Source organism: Capricornis sumatraensis, chromosome 21 (assembly GCF_032405125.1).
Source record: "Capricornis sumatraensis isolate serow.1 chromosome 21, serow.2, whole genome shotgun sequence".
Taxonomy (NCBI): Eukaryota; Metazoa; Chordata; class Mammalia; order Artiodactyla; family Bovidae; genus Capricornis; species Capricornis sumatraensis.
Genome location: NC_091089.1, coordinates 40,313,678 through 40,336,161, shown reverse-complemented (window position 1 = coordinate 40,336,161; position 22,484 = coordinate 40,313,678). Strand labels below are relative to the sequence as shown.

General features: G+C 45.6%; 1 protein-coding gene across 3 annotated transcripts; it reads right to left on the bottom strand.

The window, feature by feature from the left end:
• Positions 1-3,018: 3,018 nt before the first annotated feature.
• Positions 3,019-18,747, bottom strand: TGIF1 (TGFB induced factor homeobox 1). Of its 3 annotated transcripts, none has more exons than XM_068993712.1 (3): positions 18,666-18,747; positions 5,018-5,244; positions 3,019-4,036 (listed from the first exon to the last, which is right to left on the bottom strand). In XM_068993712.1, exons 2-3 carry the CDS (start codon positions 5,198-5,200, stop codon positions 3,461-3,463), a joined length of 759 nt encoding a protein of 252 aa, XP_068849813.1. In that variant the 5' UTR covers positions 5,201-5,244; positions 18,666-18,747; the 3' UTR covers positions 3,019-3,460. The 3 variants fall into 3 exon arrangements, with proteins under 3 accessions (XP_068849813.1, XP_068849812.1, XP_068849814.1); XM_068993711.1 differs by lacking the exon at positions 18,666-18,747 and adding an exon at positions 10,505-10,816; XM_068993713.1 differs by lacking the exon at positions 18,666-18,747 and adding an exon at positions 5,505-5,515.
• Between the last annotated feature and the right edge of the window lie 3,737 nt (positions 18,748-22,484).

Here is a 22,484-nt window from a genome sequence, read left to right as displayed (position 1 = left end):
GGGAAAGATTGAGGGCAGGAGGAGAAGGGGACGACAGAGGATGAGATGGCTGGATGGCACAACCGACTCTATGAATATGAGTCTGTGGCTCAGAGGTTAATGCGTCTGCCTCCAATGCAGGAGACCCTGGTTCGATCCCTGGGTCGGGAAGATCCCCTGGAGAAGGAAATGGCAACCCACTCCAGTATTCTTGCCTGGAGAATCCCATGGATTGAGGAGCCAGGTGGGCTGCAGTCCACGGGGTCACAAAGAGTCTGACACGACTGAGTGACTTTACTTTACTAAGCTCCAGGAGCTGGTGATGGACAGGGAGGCCTGGCATGCTGCAGTCCATGGGGTCGCAAAGAGTCAGACACGACTGAGCGACTGAACTGAACTGAAATATTAAAAAAAAAATACTATATACAGGCATAGCTTGTTTTTATTGCACTTTGCTTCACTGTGCTTTGCAGATGTATTTTTTATTTCAAGTCTATCAAGGCCACAGCATTTGTTTACTTCATGTCTCTGTGCTACCTTTTGGTAATCCTCACAGTATTTCAAGTTATTTCATTTGTATCATATTTGTTATAGTGATCTATAATCACTGATCTTTTTCACTCCTGCCTTTGGCTGCACCTCGGCAGCTTATGGGATTTTCATTCCCCAACCAGGGATCAAACCCATGCCCTTGGCAGTGTAAACAAAGTCCTAACCACTGGACCACCAGGGAATTTCATCAGTGATCTTTGATGTTATTGAATGTAAAATGATTATGACTTGCTGAAAGCTGAGATGATGGTTAGTTACTTCTTAGCAAATTAAGTATTTTTAAATTGTTATATATTTTTTTATTGGATCAATGATTCTATATACTTAATAGAATACAGTATAACCATAACTTCTATATGGACTGGGAAACCAAAAAATTTGTGTGACTCATTTGGTGCTATTCAAGTCATTGTGGAGGTCTGGTACCAAACCCACAATATCTCCAAGGTATGCCTGTATACATTCTCTTTTCTCTTATTTTCTGAAAAAAGATATAGTCCTGTTTCAAATAAAAATTATGACATACTGTTGGATTTATCAGTTACTGCTAAAATATATATAAAAATCAACAAAAAGAGAAGATAGTAAATGGAACTATATACTGTTGGAAGTTTCTATATTTTGTATAAGGTTGTATAAATTAATTCCAAGTTGATTGTGATAAATCAAAGATGTATACTGTAATCCTGTAAGAACCATTAAAAACAATATGGTTTGAAAGAGAATAGGAAACTTACAACAAAATATGTAAAATATTCAACTAACCCCAAAAAAGGCAGGAAAAGGGGGAGGGAAAAAAAAATTCCAAATGGTAAACTCAACCCAAACATATCAATAGTATATTAAATATAAATCAACCAAACACACAAAGTAAAAGGCAGAGATTGTTAGGAGATGAGCTTTAAACACAAATTAAAAATAAGTAAGAAAAGATATACCATTCAGATACTAAGCATAAAAATTATTTTCTATTTGTCTCCAACTTGAATAAATGTTTTATTACATGTACTTTTCCAGTTATGTTTATTATATACCAGTTATTTATCCACCCAGATCTATTTGGGATGATTTTTCTTTTTTCAATGTTTGGGTTTCATTTGACCCTTGACATTTATTTTTCTTCTAAATCACTCATATGACTGCTTCCTCCTGCTCCCCCCACTGTATGATTAATGAAATGCTTTATCAAGGGAAGCCTTTCAGGATTTGCTGGCCTCCCTTATCTGCACTCAAAGAATTCCAGCCTTTGATCTAGCTATTAGCCAGTAATGATTCTTAATTGCCTGTGGTTTATTTCATTTTTGTTTACTTTGTTCCTTTTATATATTTTATTTTTGGTTTTGTCTATTTCCAAGACTCTGAGGTGGGCCTAGGCCACGTCAGACTGACGTGCCCTTCATTATTGCCTCCCTCTCAGACTAGAGCATCTGCCTTCTCCTCCCTTGTTTTTCTTTCAACTCTTAGTTGTCCTCATCAGTTTTTTCTTCCACTTAGAAAAGAGTTTAGCTCTTTTTACTGTAGGGACCTTCTAAACAGAATTTCAAAATTAGACAAACTTGAGTTTGCAAGAATTTTTCTACATTCTTTAAACAATACTGAAGCTCTAATGCTCCCTCAAACTTGGACAATTCATAGCTGGGGCAGGGCTGGAAAGAACATGACTATAATAACAAAGAAACTTCATACTAAGCATGACTACGAAGAATGGTTTTGTGGCATGTGACAAACCCGCTCAAGCATGTAAGTGAAAGGAACACCACCAATCCCCTTCTAGCCATCCTGGCTTCATAAATAATTGCCTATTCCAACAAACTCCACTTGTGTCGGGCACCACTTTCCACAAACCATGACCTTAGAAAAGAAACCTAATAAATTAACAATTATTTGGCAACCTAATAAATTAACAGAGTTGTGAGAGACACAACTCTGCTGTTTTAACCATTTTAGACAGTGCTCTGAAAAATTACTTTAAACATAAAGGCCTTACCTAACTGGACCACTGAACAAAAATTATTTTAGAAGGTTAACATGACAGAGGCAATACTAAGAACTGCTTGGGTTGTTGTTTACTTCTGAAAACTTAGGCCGCAATCTGGTGCTTTGAGACTTTCCTTTTCAACATGGGTCACAGCTTAAAATATGCAGTCTAGACCACCAAGGGATTTTTGGTTAGCTAAACACCGATGGAAATGATTCATTTCAATTTGTCATGCAGTTTTAAGTAAAGATTTAAGGGCCTGCTATGCCTCCTATCAAGAGTAAATATCACACATCCTGTTTATACAGACTGGCTTGTCCACAGTTGTTCAAAGTTAGTGACACCCCCCCAACTCACACTCCACCCTACCCCCAACTTCCTGCTCACTGGGGTGCTATATTCCTACTCATTTTTAAGAAGTGCCTCTCTCAACAAAATACTCTGTATTACAGGAATTTTTAAAGAAAATACTTTATTATGTCATGAAAAAAATGCATCAATCAACTAGATTCATACTTGTTTGAAAAAACAATTGAAAATTTATTAATTAGACAGTATGTGGGCATCCTGTTCCACATGGGAATGAGAAGATGCTATAGGTTCTCTAAGTATTGCACAGTCTGAAAAAAACATCAACGAAAAAAAAAGGGAAGGGAAGGGAAAAAAAAAAAAATCACATGATCTTGGGAACCATCTCACATTATGAATAATCTACCAAGAAACATTAAAAAAAGAAAACCCTTTGTTTCTACAGTAGCTCTGAGTTTATAGTTCTTGGAATGACTGTATTCCATTGACAACATTTCAGTAACAGGAAGCTTCATTTTAGCAATCCCATGTGCAAATATTAATAAAAAAATATATAAAATAATGCAATTCATCTTTTGCTATCATCCCAGCAAACATAACATTTTTTTGAGAACTGTTTTGCTTGGGAAAAAAAAGGAGGGGTTAAGCCATAAGTTTTGCCTGAAGCTCCATCTCTGCAGCCTGTTTGAGTGCAACATCTACCAGAAGCTGAATTCCACTGAAATCTTGGTTGAGGTCCGGTGGAGTAGGGGGAGGAGTGTTGAAAAGACCACTCTGTGTGTTTGCACTTGGTCCAGATTTACAGGAGTCCTCTGCGTACATGAGGGAGGTGTCTGTAAAGCTGCTGTTGGCCATCTGCTGTATATCTGTGTTTTGTCCCACACCAACTGACTGGCAGAGAGAGAAAGGCACATCTTTTAACGCAGTCACGGTGGTATGACAGATCACTGATGGACGAGCCAAAATGGATCCTGGGGAGGACGGCTTAGGAGATAGTGGCCTCCCCAGGGCTGGGTTGGGCCCAGCTGTACAGGAGTGAAACGGGCTCTCTTCTAGAGCTGGCATGAGGTTCCTAATGCTCACTGCTGACTCCACAGAGCTGGCTTCAGTCATCTTGGCCCCACGGCGGGAAATTGTGAACCGATTTGGATCTTTGCCATCTTTTCTCAGCATGTCAGGGAGGAGCCTGCGCCGGGCGTTGATAAACCAGTTACAGACCTGAAATTGTACGGGGATGTTTTAGACATGTTAACACTCTGCCAACACGCCTGAGAACCTCCTTCTTGTTGCTGAAATCACTCAGTAGTGTCCAACTCTCTGCAACCCCATGGACTGTAGCCCACCAGGCTCATCTGTCCATGGAATTCTTCTGGAGTGGGTTACCATTTCCTCTTCCAGGGATCAAACCCGAGTCACCTCCATTGGCAGGTGGATTCTTTTACCCAAAACCTTCTTGGGGGATGCCTAACTGGTCTCTCTTTGCATTAAAGAAGGCATGAAAAGGCTTATAGGAACCTACCAATTTATTTCAAGGTATTTTGAGCCCAGCCAAGAAAGGAGAGGTGCTTCCTGTCATAAACCACCTCCTTTTCTAATACAAATTCCCCTTTTGGCTTCCCATCATCCTTAAATGCTTTCAGCACACACACACACAAAAAAAGAAGTATATGTTCTCAAATGTCTGAAAATGATTTTTAGAGAGGGAAGTTTACCTTTTAACTCTCCCCATATTAACGTATTATCTACTGCCCAGCATTGAAGTTAATCAACTACAGGAAAACCTTCCTGTATGAAAAGAGCCACTCCTCCCAGTTACTGATTTTTTTCCCAGTTCAAATGACTATGTCAACAGACAGGACATGAATTACCTCACTTAAGGCTGTCCTTGTTTAAATATCAAACCAGTTTCCTGGGCAATAGAGTAAGATTTAACCTCCTTTTTATGTTTGGTGCATAAAGGAAGGCTCTTTTAGGCGTTAAAGGAAATGCTGTTTGACAGATGACTGTCAAGTGTTTCTGTTTCTCTAGATAGCTAACAGTTATTAGCTGTTAGCACTATAAACTTTACAAGAAAAAGATATGCCTCCCCCCACTTTGAGTGAGGAGGCAGTTTATGACTTGCTATATAGGAATGCTGTAAAGTGATTCTGGGGCGGGGGGTGGGGGGACCCACCACCCCTGGGAATGCCTTCCCCTTACCTGTAGTGTAGATAAGTGTGTTTGCTGGGACAGTAACGCTTTTTCTTGCTCTGAGGGGTAGGCATTGTATCGGTGTTCATACAACCAGTCGCGGAGAATCTGAACTGATTCCTTCGGCAGGTTGCCCCTCCGCCTTCTCTTGCCTGAGCCAGCAGAAGAGGAGAGGTCCAGGGGACTGTCCATGCTGTCATCATCTTCAGTCTCACTGCCAGACGCGGCCACAACACCTAGGACAGGACAGAGGCCAGCTATCAGCTGCTTTTATCAGCAGAGCACCTACTGCAAAGCTCACCTCTTTTAAACACTCAGCACAACCGCATTTTCTCAACTTCTGAGAGCCCAGGGAAGTATCGGTGTTTCTTTGCCCCAAAACACCAGAGCGCGTCTGAAATCTGCAGGGTAATTTGACTCGCAGCGTATTCCAGATCCCCAGCCCACAGGCAGATTCCCTTTTGTACCCACTTTCCTATAGGCCTCAACGACTCACATTCCTTTTGAATGAAGCTCAGAAAAGTCTAATCCAGCAAAGAGACAAAGCTGCACCCAAGGCGAATAGCGTGCCACGTGTGAAACAGGAAAGGTGGCACAGCAGACGGGATGTGTCTGACAACCTCCTCAGTGAGGTCATTGCTAACTGGGAAAAACAAGCCAGCCAGTATCTTAATGCATGTTTCAAGCGCTGTTCTTCCTCCCTCTTCCACTGAAGGTTTTGAAATAAAATGGAAGATTTTTTTTCCACTGATATAAGGAAGGAAAATTACACTCTTAACTCAGTTAGTATTCAAAAGATAAAGTGCATGCCAGAATCTTCTGCCAGTTCCTTTTCCTTTTCACTGCTGCTTCCTTTTATTCAAAACTAGACACCTACTTTTAATGGACAGCACTAGTCACTTTTTACTAAATACAACCACTGATAAGTCTCATTGCATAAAAAGCTTTTTCTACTTTTAGTACTTATGTAAGACCTCAAAAGATGCCTAATACTGAGTAAATTTTTTAATTTCTATAAATTTCAATTGCCAGCTTAATCTGAACCTAGAATACTACATATAAATAAGCAGGATTCGGCTTTAAATCATTACATGACAAAGAAAACTTGAATATGCAACTACCAAAGGAAACTTGTTTACAAGCACTTTAATCCTACTAGGAATTTTAAAAATTCACACACCATACAGAATATTTAAATCACACATAGACTGGGTTCCACAAAAATTCAAATTTGGCCCTTTTAGACATTTAAAGATAACTTAGACTTTTTTTTTCCTGCCCCTGCCTCGAGGCACATGGGATCTTAGTTCCCCGAACAGGGACAGAACCTGAACCCCCTGCATTGGAAGCCTGGAGTCTTAACCAAGAGACTGCCCCCAAATTTTTGAACTTTAACTTTCCCCCTTTCAAAACTATAAAAGGCTACTCTGATTAAAGAAATGAAATCTTGTTTTTAAAGCATACTACAGTATGCTCTAAAAACCAGTATTTCTATGTAAAAGAAATCAAAGTAGCATGAAATGTAAAAAATTCTCTTTAACGTTGTTGACAGAACCTCAAGTAGTTTACCTTGGTAGGAAATAAAAGCAGAATATTCCTCAGAGTGATAAACCATTCAATGGTTTTTAAAGGAACTTTCCCCAAAACCCTTCCTTTTAAAGCATTTGATGGATGAGAGAGCCCACCACTTAACTGAATCTAACTCTACTGGCTGACACATTTTCAGTTTTGAACGGCAGGGGGCAGGAGGTGCCGGAGGGAGTGTCCGCAGAAAACGCAGAAACTTCCAAAGACAAAGTAAAGCAAGTTCTAACAAAAGAGGAGGATGATCTTGCAAATTCACTTCAGCTCAAGGCTTCATGAACAAACAGCCACCAGTAAAAGGCCCCGGAATCCTAAATTTTAACCGCTGCCACGTATCTGATGTCTCTCTCCCCAAAAGATTTCATTAAACTGCTTTAAAAAAAAAGTTTCAAAAAAAAAGGAGGCACATTTAAAACTGAAAGTGCTTTCACTGTTGAGCAGATGAAAACCTTTTAAAACCCATGTTAAAATTTGGGTGAAGGATTGACCAAAACTGCTCTGATAAAAAAAAATCTTAACTTTTAAAAAAACGTATCACATATCTGAATGACTAACACTAATTTGAATAAAGCAATTTATTTTAACTCATCAAAAAGTCTGAAAAGCCAGATCTTCTTCCTAAGGCTATTACTACCACCCCAACTCACAGGGCACCCCCCTCAACTTTTTAACTTCTTAAAAAGTGTGAAAACCTGCGCACTGAACAGTGAATTCCCAACTGTAAACTGATAATCACAAGTAGTTTGAAACAAACAAAAAAACCCTAATGTGTATCCTTTGATCTGCTTACTTAGTTTGACAAGAAGCCGTCACTCTCAAAGCAGGCGAGTGACAGAAGGTAGATACCAGTTAAGCAATACCAAACTGCAGTGACTTTACTCTGCTCTCAGTTCACTCGAATCAATGAGTGCCAGGCCGCCGGACGTCTTAACAAAGCTGAAGGAACAGGAAGTTAAGACTTCAGTCCCTCGGCTGCCCCAGCTGGTATTTCACTACAGCAAACCACGTTTGCGGCTGTCAGGGCTGTTTCCATTAAAACTCTCCCTCCGGATTGTGGCTCAACTTGGAAAAACAAAAAGACTTTTCCACGTTACTCATTTCCTATTGTAAAAGAGCTTTTGAACGCTTTCCCGGTTACGACTTGTTTCCAAACGTCTTGCTTTGCTCACGCTTTAAAAAATGTGGTGATGGCTGGTGGGGGGAGCTGGGCGGGAAGCGGGGATCACAAGCCTCTTACTCCATCCATATACAAGAAAATGTTGTTTAGAAAGCCACAAGATGGCCTATGGATCCCACCACCCTAAAAAGAACTCCCCCCCACCCCCGAATAGGAACAGAGGGAGCGGCACAGCACTGGGAAGGGTCAGAGATAGTGGTTGTGAAGTTGGACTAAAAAAAAAAAATCTGGAAAAGGCTAGAAAGGGATCTCGGAATAAGAATAACCAACGGGAACTTATAAGTGTACTATTAGGAAAAAGCAAACCTAACAAGTTTCCGGATCTTAACATCTCGGGAGAAGCGACAGGAACCCTACTTAACATCCCAGACACTAGATCCAAGGAGCCCATCCCGTCAGGAGCCGGTAGCAAAGACACTTAGGGAGATCTTTTTGGCATCCTCAGTTTTCTAAGGCGGGACACTATTATCACTAACCAGTCTTAACCAACCCCCTGGCTCCACGATTGACTTTTTAAAAAGTGCTTTTATTTTCAACAAAACTTGAAGAGAGTTTCACAGACTTTCGTAAGACAGACAGACAATAGTCGGACTCGCCGAACTCGGCGGGGCCAGGTCTCTTCCGGAGCCCCGGCGGAGGCCGCTGGGCGCGGGGCCCCCAGGTGGCCGGAGGCCGGGGCGGGGGCAGGCAGGGCCGGGCGGAACGAGCCGAGGGAGGAGCCTGGCCCCCGCCGGCCCGCAGGCTTTTGTTCCGCCAGTTCTTCGGCCCCCGCCGTAGTAGCCCCTCCGAGCTCACGAGCGAGAGAGCTCGCCCAGGCCTAGGAGTTTCAGATTACAAGAAGAAACTAGAAACCGGGCCGTGAATCTCAACGTCCGGAGGGGCCTGCCCACCCGCGGAGGATTTGCCAGAAAAACCTAAAAAGGGAAAGAAAGCTGGGCCACCTCGGCAGCCTCTGCTCCCCCGCACGAGCTCTGAACCAGTCGGCGAAGTTTCCCCTCCAACACGTCACCTTCCATTGTTTCCATGAGTCGGGCCGCGCGCCCCGGGGCAGCGCTCCCCGGAGATTCCTCCGGGACCGGCGGGTTCGTGCTGGGCCCCGCCTGGGGGAGGGGGGCTTCGAAGGAAGCGGAACGGGAGGCATGGTGGTGAGGGGATGCCCCAGAGCCCGGGGATAGCCGGGGAGGATCATCACTGCCGCCCCCGCCAGAACCCGAACAATGGGGCAAGCCAATCCCTGCTCTCGCACCCCTAGGGGGACCCATCAGATACACCCTTTCCCCAACTTATCCCCGGCAGTTCTCCACGAGGGAGGGAACGCCTCCCTCTCGGGGACGGTCTGAACCTGTCAGCCCTCTCCGAACTGACACGATACCGACGCCCCCTGTGTGCTCCCCGCGCGTTTTTTCTCGCCCAGTCCAGTTAAACATCCAAATTTCTGAGCCCCGCCAGGTCCTTGGCGAGGGGACGCGGGGAGTTGGTCCAACCTCAACTACCAACGCCCCCCACCCACCCTGGGAACGTTGAGTTTGACTCCCGCCCGCAAAGCGGGACGTGCGGGGCTCTGTGTGTCTGAGTCACCGGCCTGGGGTCAATCGAACGTAAGTCCAAAGTGAAAACGTGGCCGAGGACACAGGGTTTCGGTCCCGGGCTGCCCCGCTCTAACTTGAGTCTGAACCGTATTAGCCGGACGAGTCTGGAAGAACGTGGAGCAGGAGCCACTCTGGGCATGCGCGGCACAACCCCCGCCACCCCCAACCCCCCCCCACCCCACCCCCGCGCTGGCTTCCCCCAGCGATTAACTTCTGTTTTGAACCACTCGACATAAATCACAACAGAAAAGCCAGCTCCGGCCCACGACGGAACGTTCGGGGTGCCTCCCCGCCCGGGACTCAAAAGTTAACTTCAAAAGGGAGTTAACATTCTTTGACCTTTCGTGGTGGTGGTGTTTTTTTTTTTCTGTTTCTTTCTGTGTATTTTGTTTTTAAAACCAGACTGACGGCAAGTTTCAGTTGTAAAGCTTCCAGAAGGCCTGGTGGAAACAATGACAGGCTCGCTCTTTGCATGTCACACTTGGACTCGTTCTCACTGCACGCCTTCAGTCCTAACTCTTCCTCTTGCCCCAGATTCATCGTGGGAAAACTTTTGTGAGGCTAGGAATTCTGGAAAATATAACTTTCCAAAGGGACCGACCCCCGGGGGCGATCTGGGATCCAGAGTCGCGTTCCTCCGAAGGTGAAAACGCCCCATCCCGGGAGAAGTCGTGCCCGGACTCTGCCGGGAGCGAGTGGGGAGCCCCGGAGCCCAACTTTCAGACAAAGCGCCAAGACTCCGCGGGCCGGGCCACCCCGGGTCCCGACGGAGAAAAGCGGGACGGGGGTACCCCCCGACTCGGGACCCCACTCCCCCGCCCGCGAGAAGCCACGCGGCGGCTCGGCGGAGCGTGGGGTGTCGGTTTGGAGACAATGAAACTTGGAGGCGCACAAACAAGGCGTGGAGCGTGCTTCTTGACAACGTGCCAGCAGCGTGGAGAGGCCCGTCTCCCCACAACAGCCCCTCGTGTTGTGTCTGGAAGGAAAACAGCAACGGCCGTTCCAGACGCAGCTTCCACAAAGAGGACGGCCGCGGCTCAGGCCTCCGAGCCCCCCGGGGCGGAAAAGTCCGAGTCACCCGCGCCGCCCGGCGAGCACGTTGCCCCGGGACCCGCGCCCAAGGCGCGCGCCGCCCGCGAGCCTTACCTTTCTTGCTTTTCATTCTGGAGTTCCCCGGCCAGTGCCAGGCGACAGCGGGGGTCTCGAGGGGCCAGGAGCGGGGACAGAGGGGCCGAGCGGTCGTCCTCCTTCCCGGCCGACTCTCCCGTAACTTGGAGGACGTGCTCCAGCCGTTATTGCTAAACACGGCGGCACTCGAATCCCAGGCGCCCGCTCCTCGGGCGGAATTCAAGTGACACTCGGGCTTCCTCCCGCCGGGATCTTCTGGCAGCGGGCCGGGGACGCTCCCTCTCCTAACTCGCTCCCCTCCCCACTCCGCTCCTTTGTTCGCGGCTCCTGCTCGGCGCACCTCGGCGCTGTCAGAGTGAGCGAGGCAAGGAGGGAAGGTACCGGAGGTCCTGCCTCCGCCCCCAGCCGCCCGCCCCGTCCCCCGCCCGCCCCGCCGCTCCTCCGCCCCTCCCCCGCACCTTCCAGCAGCCTAGGACCGCTCTGAGCGCCCGGGCCGCGTCGCCTCACCCCGCGCCCCCGGGGCGGCTGTCACCGGTCCCTCGTGGGGACGGCCGAGCTCACGAACGCGATCCCTCATCCCCGCCGCGCGCCCGCCGCCCGCACCCCCGGGTTGCGGGCGACACCAGCCAAGCGCACTGGCTTGCTCCCTTGGGCCTTTCTTCCAGGGTCTGGCGAGGGTGCGTTTGGTTAGGAAATTGCAACAGATGGGGTGGGGGGCGGAATGCCGTTCCCTCCTCCACCCCAGGGAAGAAAAAGCCTCCCCTTTCGATTTTGACAGCTGCCCCAACTCCACCGGCCCGACTCGGGCCGCAGGAGTAGACAGCCGCTGCTGATTCAAGGGGCGGGGCTGCCCAAGAAAAGTATTCGGGAAAAGAATCAACTTCTTCCAGGACGCACTGTTGCCATTGACACGCGCGGGCGCGGAGAGACGCACCCTTCTCCTCTCGGGGCTCTTCCTCCCAAAGCAACAGTGGGGGGGGGGGGCGGGCGGGGAAATGGGGGGGAGGATGAGACCCAGACACCCTAGGCGAAAGTCTGTTGCCCCCGGCTAAAGCTGCGAGTTCCGGAGTGGATTGCAAGGCAGTTTCGAAATCTGACATGTTGCGGACAGACACTTGTCATGCTCACATGCTCTTTAAAAGTCGGTGCCTGGGGATGGCCGGGACGCGCGCCCGCCCCGCCTGAGACTCGGCCTAACACCCCATCCCCGGACCCCCTCGTCTGTCTCGGTAAACAGTCTACTCAGGACTTATCCTGCTAGGGGACCTCTTTTCCCCCACCACCCCCACGCCCCGGTATTTCAAACAGAAACTATTAGGTAAACACATGTTCCTGTTAGTTTATTTTGGTTGAGAGTTAGGCGGGCTCCAGCGGGAGTTCCTGGATGAAATTACCCATTTTAAAAGTCCAGATGCTTTAGGCTGATTTCAAGAAATGCAGCCCCCTCTCCGCCCTCTCCTCTGGGTGTAGTTTTTGCGTGTCTGTCCCGTTGTTTTGAAGTCAACGAACTGTCACATGCCACACTAATACTTTCCCCATCATTTAAAAAAAAAAAAACAACCATAAACAAGCCCGGTAGAGATGTCAGCGCCCGAGTCAGCCTCCAGCTTGTGCTCTGCACTGTCTTTGTTTTGTAACCTCGATGAAGAACCGGCAGAAGTTCTGTGGAAATAAGGTTCAACCCAAGAAGAAATAAGGCGGCCAAACCATGACTGACTAGAACTTTGGAGCCTCTGTTGTCGGATTACACTGAAAATTAAAGCCAGCCTCCCACCCACTCACCCTCCCAAAACAAGGCACCCACCCACTCCACCCCACCCCCAGAGTGACTTAAGGCCAGAGTTTACAAAGCTTGCGTGTTTTTTTTTTTTTCCAATTACAGGACTTAAGATGAATAAACAAGGAAAATAGCGTCACTCTAAAAAGGCGGCAACCTTTCGATTCCCCTCCCTCCCCGTGCGGTGTGCCGACGGCTCGGCACCTAAGAGAACACGCGTCTGAAACGGCCGAGAGGGGAACCGAGACCTGGGGGGAAACCAACCCGGAGGCTCCCCTGCCCCTTGGGGGTTCTTCCCTGCCCGCCTGGAGACGAATCAGCGGCTGCGCCCGCGCGCAGCACCGACGCGGGGCGGGTAGGGGGCCGCCGGTTCCGGGGCCGCGGCGCTCTAGGCGTTTGAAGGGCGGCCGGTCGCCGGGATTGGCGGCTCGCGGCCGTTGGGGACTGGGAGCTGAGCTGGGGGGAGGGGCGCGGGAGGAGGAGCCCGGCGCCTGCGCTGCGCCTCCGCCGCCTGAGTGGCAGGAGCCTCCCCCGGAGCCGGGCGGTTACTGCGGAGACGCTTTGTTTGCTGACTTCGAAAGCCGTTCCGACTGCCTAGGCCGCTTTCGAAGCGGCTCCACGAAACACGCTGCCTCCGGGTGGGCCTCGCCCACCCCCGGCCGCCGGCCCCGGCGCGCGCCTGAAACGTCTCCTCCTTCCGCGTGGCTCCGCTCGGCCACGCGGGGGCTCTCCTTCTGTGCACAAAGGTGTCCTTTTCTCCGGCCAAGTCAGCTTAGCTCCTGACGGCGATTCTCGGACAACCGAGATGGGAACGGAGTTTACAGCTAGAAAACCAACTTTGCAGGGGAAGCGGGGAGCGGCGCAGAGGATTAACAGTCTCTTTGAAACTGCGAGGAGGAGGAAAAAGTCAAATTTTCCTCTCTCGCTGGAAGTCCGGCTTGATCCGGGCAATGCTCACCTTTTTGCTCAAGCGAATCACATCGAAGCAGTCACTAAAGCTGGCAAGACGCCCCTGGGAGGAACCCGGGAGCGCTTCTGGGTGATACACGGCACACACACACACACCTGTCCCCCCCGCCCCCCAACCAGAGCCTGTCCCAAACTTGTCTTTAGATTTGAAATTTTGGTGCATTCTGGAAGAAAGTGCCTGGAGTCTGCGTGACACAGGCCAAGAAGACAGCCCCACAGAGTGGGCTTGAGGAACCAGCAATTGCTTAGGATATTTTTGTTTATTTGCTTCTCTCAAGGTGGAAAAACAAGTTTCAGTTCTGGCTCTGTGAGTCCCTTCGTGTACCAGCCAGGCCCTCTCTTTAAAACTGATCCAGTGACTTTTACAGATTCTTTCCCGTGTTTTGGGGGGAAAATGTGGATTCACATTGACTACATATTATTTGCTAACTTCATATGAATATTAATATATATTGGAATGCTGCCTGAGTGAGAAGGAAGAGGAGATACTTGTTCACGTTGTACACCATTATTTTTTCCCCCCTCCAAGCACACATAGTTCCATGTGGTGTCTTATCTTTCCAGGCTGCCTCAAGGCCAAGAAAAGACAGAGACTTCAGTTACTTTTCACAGCTGCAATCTCTTCAAAGGCAAAAACTCAAAAATGAAACTTGGAAAGGCAAATAAGCCAGGGAAGTGTATCAGTACATTTTGTGTTATTTTGATACTTGGTCCATCAAGTGATTGGATAATAAAGCCTGATTCCACCCAGCACTGTCTTAGGTGGAGGAAGGATGACTCACAGTCACTGGATCCCTTCTGTGTCTCCTCACTAAAGGACAGATTTTTTTTTTTTTTTGAATAAAATACGCAGACTGCTGAGCTCCACATAAGGATTCTATAATCATCTCTTCACATCTCAGGTCAGAGGGTCTTGGGCTGCTCAAGGAGAAGCCACCCATTGTCTTTTCAAGGACCCACAACCCATCAGTGTGGTGATTTTATCAGCCTTATCAGGATAATTCTCCTCCTGTCAGTTACCTGAATAGTTAACTTGTGCTACTACTTCTGTTAGTAATCACTTTTCTCCAAGCCTGCATTCCCTTTCCCAGCCCCTCTTTTTACCTCTGCAGCCAGGGGCCTCCTTTTTTCTATTTTTACCCAGAGGGGATCTGAACTCATCAGGACAAAGAAAAAAAGATCATTGTTGAGCACAGCCTTTAACCTCTCTACTCTTTTTTTTTTTTTTTAACTTTTTTCTTTTCTCTTTCCTTTTTTCTTTTTAAGCTCTCTATTCTCAACATCGTGTTTCTATATTGTGCCTTCAGTTCAGTTCAGCCGCTCAGTCCTGTCCAACTCTGTGACCCCATCGCTTCTCTGCCCTTTTGGCTAAGACCGAGAGTAGTATTGTGCTTTACAGTTTGCTGCTACTGCTAAGTCGCTTCAGTCGTGTCCGACTCTGTGCAACCCCATAGACGGCAGCCCATCAGGCTCCGCCGTCCCTGGGATTCTCCAGGCAAGAACACTGGAGTGGGTTGCCATTTCCTTCTCCAATGCATGAAAGTGAAAAGTGAAAGTGAAGTCGCTCAGTCACGCCCGACTCTTAGCGACCCAATGGACTGCAGCCTACCAGGCTCCTTCGTCCATGGGATTTTCCAGGCAAGAGTACTGGAGTGGGTTGCCATTGCCTTCTCTGGCTTTACAGTTTAAGACACACTTAATTTAAATGACCTCATTTAATACTCATTTAATAAGGTAGATATTATGATTTTTTCCCTAACATCAAGATAGCACATCCAAACATAACAAAGCTAAAAGGTAAAAAACCAAGTACTGGACATAAATTGTTGTTTAATTGCTAAGTGGTGTCCAACCCCACAGACTGTGGCCCGCCTGGCTCCTCTGACCATGGGATTTTCCAGGCAAGAATACTGGAGTGGGTTGTCATTTCCTTCTCTCCAAGGGATCTTCCCGACCCAGGGATCGAGCCAGTGTCTCCTGCATTACAGGTAGATACTTTATCACTCAGTCACCAGGAAAGCCCGGACTTTAAACAAAGTGTTCTCGGGCATGTCTGGTGGAAGGTCTGGTGGATAAAGAAGGCAGTATAGGGCAGAAACTGACCACAGATTATGACACAAGGGCCATCTGAACACGTGGAGGCTACTCTAAAACCTGCCTCTCCTCTGAAATCTATGTGGAGTTTTACCAGAAGCTCCCTTCCAATCTACCTGCATTTTGTCCTTTTTTAAAACCACTCGTTTTTTCTTTACAAAAACAAAAAGAGGAGGAAGCTTGTTTTCAAAACTACAAGCAGGAAAAGTATACAAAGTGAAATAGGAAAGACCTCTTAATTGACTATTTCACTCTCCATATGTGCATATGTATACTACATACAAATGAAGGGGTTTTTCATTGTTATTAGTTGTTTTCAAGTCCACTCTGCCTGGGATGGCCGCACAGGACTGGCTGCATATCTGACCGAAGGGTGGCCTGCGTGCGCGGGAAGTCGCTTCAGTCCTGTCCATCTCTTTGCGACTGTATGGACTCCTCTGTCCCACCAGTCTCCTCTGTCCATGAGGATTTTCCAAGTGGGTTGCCATGCCCAGGGGATCTTCCCCACTTATCTCTAGGTCTGCTGCATCGACAGGCAGATTCTTTACCACTCATGCCACCTGGGAAGCCCAAAGTTTGGCCTAAATATCATCTCAGAGGAGTCTTCTGTAACCACTTCACCTAAATTTAGTTACCCTTGCTGCCACCATCTAGCTCAGGAGTTCTCAACTGCTGTTTAGGGCTGGATAACTCTTGGTTGTAGGGGGCTTCCCTGGCAGTTAAGGTCCGTAGAGGCAAAACTGTGATTTTACCAGTAGTCATGTGTAGATGTGAGAGTTAAAGAAGGCTGAGTACCAAAGAATTGATGCTTTTGAACTGTGGTGCTGGAGAAGACTTTTCAGAGTCTCCTGGACTGTGAGGAGATCGAACCAGTCAATCCTAAAGAAAATCAATCCTGAATATTCATTGGAAGGACTGATGCTGAAGCTGAAGCTCCAATATTTTGCCACCTGACGCAAAGAGCCAACTCATTGGAAAAGATCCTGATGGTGTGAAAGGATGAAGGCAGGAGAAGGGAGTGACAGGATGAGGTGGTTGGATGGCATCAATGGACGTGAGTCTGAGCAAACTCCTGGAGATGGTGAAGGACAGGAAAGCTTGGTGTGCTGCAGTCCATGGGGTTGCAAAGCAGCAGACACAACTTAGCAACTGAACAACAACAAAAACTCTTGGTTGTAGGGGGCTTCCCTGGTGGCTAACCAATCTGACTGATAACACCTACCCGCTAGCTTGTGAAAAAAAAAAAAAAAAAAACACTCCAGACATTCCGAATGTTCTCCAGAGGGGACAGAAATTGGGGTGGGCAGGAAGACCCCTGGTTGAGAAACACAGTTCTAACTCAACCGTTTCTTTTTGCCACGACACCACAATTTTCACGGGGTCACAAAGAGTCGGACACGACTGAGCGACTGAACTGAACTGAAAAGCATTTGACAGAGAACTAAAGGAACAGGGTTAGAAGGACCAATCGTGAGTACAGGGGGGAAATGTGTCCCGATTAAAAAAAGAAAAAAACACATACATATGGTTTGGAATAAGTACCAAATTTATGAGGTAAAAGTAAGACCTTCATAATACCCTACCTGTTAACTTAGTCCCTTTCTCCTCTTGCCATCAAAGGGTTAATTCACTCACACGTTTCCATTTATCACCATTACCTCTTCTGAAAGCTATAGAGGACCTATAACAGCAATAAAATGATGAAATATCTGGGAATAAAATTAACAAGAAATAAGTGCAAGTTTTATGAAGAAAACTTTAAAACCCTACTGAGGGACATAAAGGAAGACTTAAGTAAAATAAAAGACGTAATTTATCCCTTCCAGCAAGATTCAATAACAAAAGCATAAAGATGTTTATCTTCCCTGAACTGATCTTTAAATTCAAAGCAATTTATGTTAAAATGCCAACAGGATTTTTTTTTCTTTAATTGCTACACTTCATCAAAATTAAGCATCTGGAGAAAGCCAGGGAAATTCTGAAAGACAAGTTAGGGATGGGAGGAGGGCAGCAGAAGCCCCTTCAAATATTAAAGTGTATTTTGAAGTTAATAATGAGATTAAATAATGAGGACACAAAAACAAGGCGACAGTTTAGACTATGATATGGACATTTCAATTTTGGTAAAGGTGACTTTTCAGATCAGAGATAAATTGAATTGGGACAGTGAACTACTTTTCGTAAAAAATCAAACTGGTGGAGGAGTGGGAGGGAGGTTCAAGAAGGAAGGGACATGTATACTTATGGCTGATTCACGTGGCTGTATGGCAGAAATCAACACAACACTGTAAAGCAAGTATCTTCCACACAAACAAAAAATGAAGCTGGCTATGTTACTCTTCTAACAAAAATAAAACTCATCTGAATCAAGATTGAAATGTTAGAGTAATTAATAATGCACTTCTGTATGTTCCAGAACAGTGGTTCTCCAGGCGGAATACATGTGGCATCTTTGCCTCCCAGGAAATATTTGAAGATGTCTGGAGACAATGCCCGTGGTCACAGTTGGAGGGAAGGAAATGCTTCTGGCCTCTAGCAGATGGAGACCAGGGTGCTGCCATTTCACTGCACACAGAATAGACCTCCAGGGAAAGATCATTCTGTCTGAAAGTCAGTTGTGCTGAGGCTGAGACAACTTGTCCTGGAAGGAGGCACGAATACAATCATGGAGTAGGGAAGGCCTTTGTAACCAGGACAGAAAATCCAAGACACAGTAAAAGATACACATGTGTATAAGTATTTTGTATTTTTTTTTAAACTTGTGTGTAAGGGAAAATTCATAAAATTTTCAAAAGCAAAACAACTAGGAAAAAATACTGTCAGCACATGTCAGGCAGAAGATCTATTTACCGAACTTATGTAGAAATCATATAAGTCAGAGGAAAAAAAGAGTCCTGTTTTTAAAAAGCTGGGCAAAGTCTATAGATAAGCAGTTCACATTAAAAAAAGAAAAGAATCCAAATGAACAGAAACATGAAAAGTTTTAGTGTGCAGTCATTCTAACAGCAAAGTAAATTAGACTGTGCTGATAGAGGAAGGTTGATAATATATATATAAGTTGTTTTTAAGCAAAGTACAGAACATTATAACAGTATTCCTTTTGTGTACAATTTTTTATGTGTAGTTTTTTGGAATGATACTCAGGGAAATATTAACAAAGTCTACCTTTGGAGGAAGAGTGGAAGAGAATGAGATGCATGATGAGGAGGGTCTGTTTTTCATCTTATACTTTTTTGTACAAACCTGATATATGAGAGACAGAGACAAAGTGTATGAGATGAAGTTGGAGAAGGCAGGTGCCCAGTCTAGACTCGTCATCATCATTTGATTTTACCTTACCTTATTCCTTCTTCCGAGCTCCTCTTTTCCTTATGGAGATCTGAGTTTCTGACTTATTTTCCTTCTTTAAATAATTTCTTTTAGAAATTCCCTGGTGGACAGTGGTTAAGACTCTGCATTTCCACTGCAGGGATGGAGTCAAGTCCTGGTTGGAAAACTAAGATCCCACATGCTACATGGGCCCCCAAAATAAAAAATTTCTTTTAACCTTTTTTTACAAGGTGGGTCTATCATTTTTGATGACTAAATAATAGTTCACTGTAACTATGGATATAATTTATGTACCAAACCCCATTTATTGGACACAGGTTTTGTTCTGGTTTGACCTGGAGGGGATTTTTGAAGATCTTCTATAAAAACCTAAGCAAGGGTCTAAAATAGGATGAGCTGTATTTGGGGCCTTGAAAGTCTGATTCTGCAGTCCACGAACCAGGGACGGTTAATCATTAGCAAGTGTAAATAACCCCCAGTGACACCCTGGGATTTCATTATTTGCTGCTATTTCCAAGAAGTATCAAAGGGTGTCAAACCATTTACCCTGTTAAATTGGGTGGCCAGATCTGCAAAACTGAAAAGTTTAATCCTGATGCAAGCACATTTTACAAAATTTGGCCAAGTATTATAGTACGTAAGAAGAGAGTAAGATGCTTTCCTCAAAATGAACGAGCAAAAGTTGTGGATGTAGGGCTGGAATCCACATACCCGGTAAATGGCATGGATCGTTCAAGTGAAGGCCTTCTCTTCTACTGGTGGGTGTGTTAGTACAGGGGACAAGTTGTTTCCTAAAGTGTTTCATCAGCTTTCCACAGGATGTCATGCAAAAGCCAAAATGATTATTCTGTATTCCCTTAAAAGGGAGGAAAACACATTTACTGCCAAGCTACTTGGATACACTTTTAAAACTTACATTAAAAAAAATAAACTTTTTTATATAAAAAAATAATAAAAAATAAATAAATAAAACTTTTGTTTTATTTTTCCAGTCCATCTTGGAAGCTCTCTTCAGCAACACACAGGGTCGATTAGCAGAGCAAAATAATAGTCTAAATCCGTGCCTGTTTGTCTCTCCCCCTCCGCTTGCACTTGGCAACAAATTCATACATATGTCTGCTAGTCTCCAATACTCTTTTTTTTTTTTTTGGTTTTGCCATGTGGCTTGTGAGATCTTAGTTCCCTAATGAGGGACTGAATCCGAGTCCCTGCGTTGGAAGTGTGGAGTCTTAACCACTGGACTGCCATGGAAGTCCTGAATACATTTTATTTAAAAAAAAAATCTTAAAAATAGCCAGGTGATCTCAAAAACAAGGGTTTTGTCCTGCCTAGAATATCTTTTTTTTTAATAATGTAAAAATGTAAATATAATAGTGGATGTCCTAGTGTAATAAATCCCCAAATACTAATCACCCAGCTTCAACAGTTATCAACCCATGGCCACTCTTGCTTCATCTGTACCCTCACTGACTTCCTTCTCTCCTATATTATATCGAAGCCAATCCCAGACACCCAGGCACTTCTGGATAAGCTTAGAGTTAATTCTCTGCTTGCCTCAGCAGTAACTCCTTCCTCTCTGGGCTAAATGGTTTGTTTACTGAAAGGGCTAAGAAGTCTCAGAATTATGCCCAATTGTATTTTACTTTCTAGCTATTTCTCCTCCTATGGTTAAACATTTTCTTCTTACCAGAGAGAGCAATTACATTTTATGTTTGTGTGTGTGCTGAGTTGCTCAGTTGTGCTTGACTCTTTGCGACCCCATGGGCTGTAGCCTGCCAGGCTCCTCTGTCTATGGGATTCTCCAAGCAAGAATACTGGAGTGTGTTGTCATGCCCTCCTCCAGGGGTTCTTCCTGACCCAGGGATTGAACCTGCATCTCTTGTGTCTCCTGCATTAGCAGGCAGATTCTTCACCACAAGCGCCACTTGGGAAGCCCCACATTTATGCTTAGATGTGGCTTTAAAGCTTTTAGTTCAGCTAGCCCCTGTTAGACCCACTCCAGTGTTCTTGCCTGGAGAATCCCAGGGATGGGGGAGCCTGGTGGGCTGCCATCTATGGGGTCGCACAGAGTCGGACACGACTGAAGTGACTTAGCAGCAGCAGCAGCAGCAGCCCCTGTTAAAGCAGTAACTGTGATACATTTTCTCTTTTGGACAGTCCTACCCTCAAACATTTATATCAGTTTCTTCAATTTGAACTTGTCAGACAATGTGCACTGATATTTTTTTCCCCTTGGTTCAGAGAGCACATTCACCAAATCAGTATCTCTCTTGAGGTCTATAGTCTTTACTGACTATAAAGAAAAACATGACTTTAAAAAATGTCATGGCTACAATGGACTTGAAAGTGAAGTTGCTCAGTCATGTCAGACTTTGCAACCCCATGGACTGTAGCCTATCAGGCTCCTCCGTCCATGGGATTTTCCAGGCAAGAGTGCTAGAGTGGATTGCCATTTCCTTCTCCAGGGGATCTTCCCGACCCAGGGACTGAACCCGGGTCTCCTGCATTGCAGGCAGACGCTTTACCGTCTGAGCGACCAGGGAAGCCTTTAAAGGCAAATTATTTCTTTCTCGTGTGTGTGTGTGTGTGTGTGTGTGTGTGTAAGAGAGACAGAGAGAAATGAATAGAAGATGAGGGAATAAAGTCTAGAAAGATTTGTTTCTAGTTTTGTTTCCAGTATCCAGTTTTTTTCAGCCAGAACAGTCAGATGTAACATTAAAACACAAACAGGCCTTATTCCAAAGTTTTAAAACATAATATTCTGACCATCGGGTTTGAAAAAAGTGGAATCCTCATAGCTTATCTGATGACTTTTCCTCCCTCCTTCCTCCCTCTCTCCTTCCTTCCTTTCCCCCCAATCCCTCGTAATCCTCGGACACATTATCCCTCATTGGAAATCACAGAACAATAATTAGTCCTAAATATTTTATACTTCACAAGAATCCCATTTAGTTTTTAAAACTAAACAAACCAATTAAGAACGGGGTTTATATTTTTTGAGTTAGGAATGCTTTGCCTTCATGTGATAAAACATGTTCCTCCTACCAGTTTTTTTATGGGAAAGAATAAAGCCAAACCTCCACAAGCTTCTTTTTGATTAGTCATTTGTCACTTATCTGTCTGCTCACAAAGTGCATTTACCAAAGGGATTAATGCTTCTGTAACCACAATGCTTTGCTTTCTGTCACTTTGTTGAGCCTCCAAAAAAAATGACGGAAGGGAGGGGTTCTTGGGGTACCTCCTCCCCAGTCTGAAATACAAGCCCCTCCATGGAGATTTGAAATCCAGTTCACAAAATAGCCTACCCATTTTTCATACTAAAGATGGTGTTTAGGCCAAGTTTCGTCTCTAATGTGACTTACACATACACCTGCTCCTCCCATTTCTTCCTCACTCATCCAGAAAATAGTTCTCTTACTGTTTTGCAAAGTGCTACAGTCCAATCATTTCTGCTCAGTAAATGCAAAAATCAACTTTAATCCAGGAAAAAGTAATGTAAATTGTGTTTGCTGGACTTTGAGTTGTGTTAAGAAGATTTGAATAAGTTACTGTTAAGGAATCCTTATCTGGTAACAGGTGGGCTAAACTGGAAAAAAACAAACTGAAAATCCTGGAATGGGAAGTTTACACTCACTCCTCCTTGATTAGCTGTGGGATTAGAATGCCTCATCTCCACCCCTCTCACAGAGCAGATGTCCCAGTTATCAACTGTTCTCCAGAAGAAAAGCTGAGAAGGTTTGTAGGACATGCAAGAAAAGTTTATACTCTTGCTTCCAGGACTTTACCTTGAGGGTCTCCAGATCTACTCTCTAACCTATGCCCATTCCA

Bases quoted from the DNA above. Each gene is read 5' to 3' on its own strand.
- TGIF1 (XM_068993711.1), bottom strand. The intron at 4,037-5,017 runs GTAAGGGGAAGG...GTACAATTTCAG, and splicing joins CACACTTATCTACACTACAG to GTCTGTAACTGGTTTATCAA.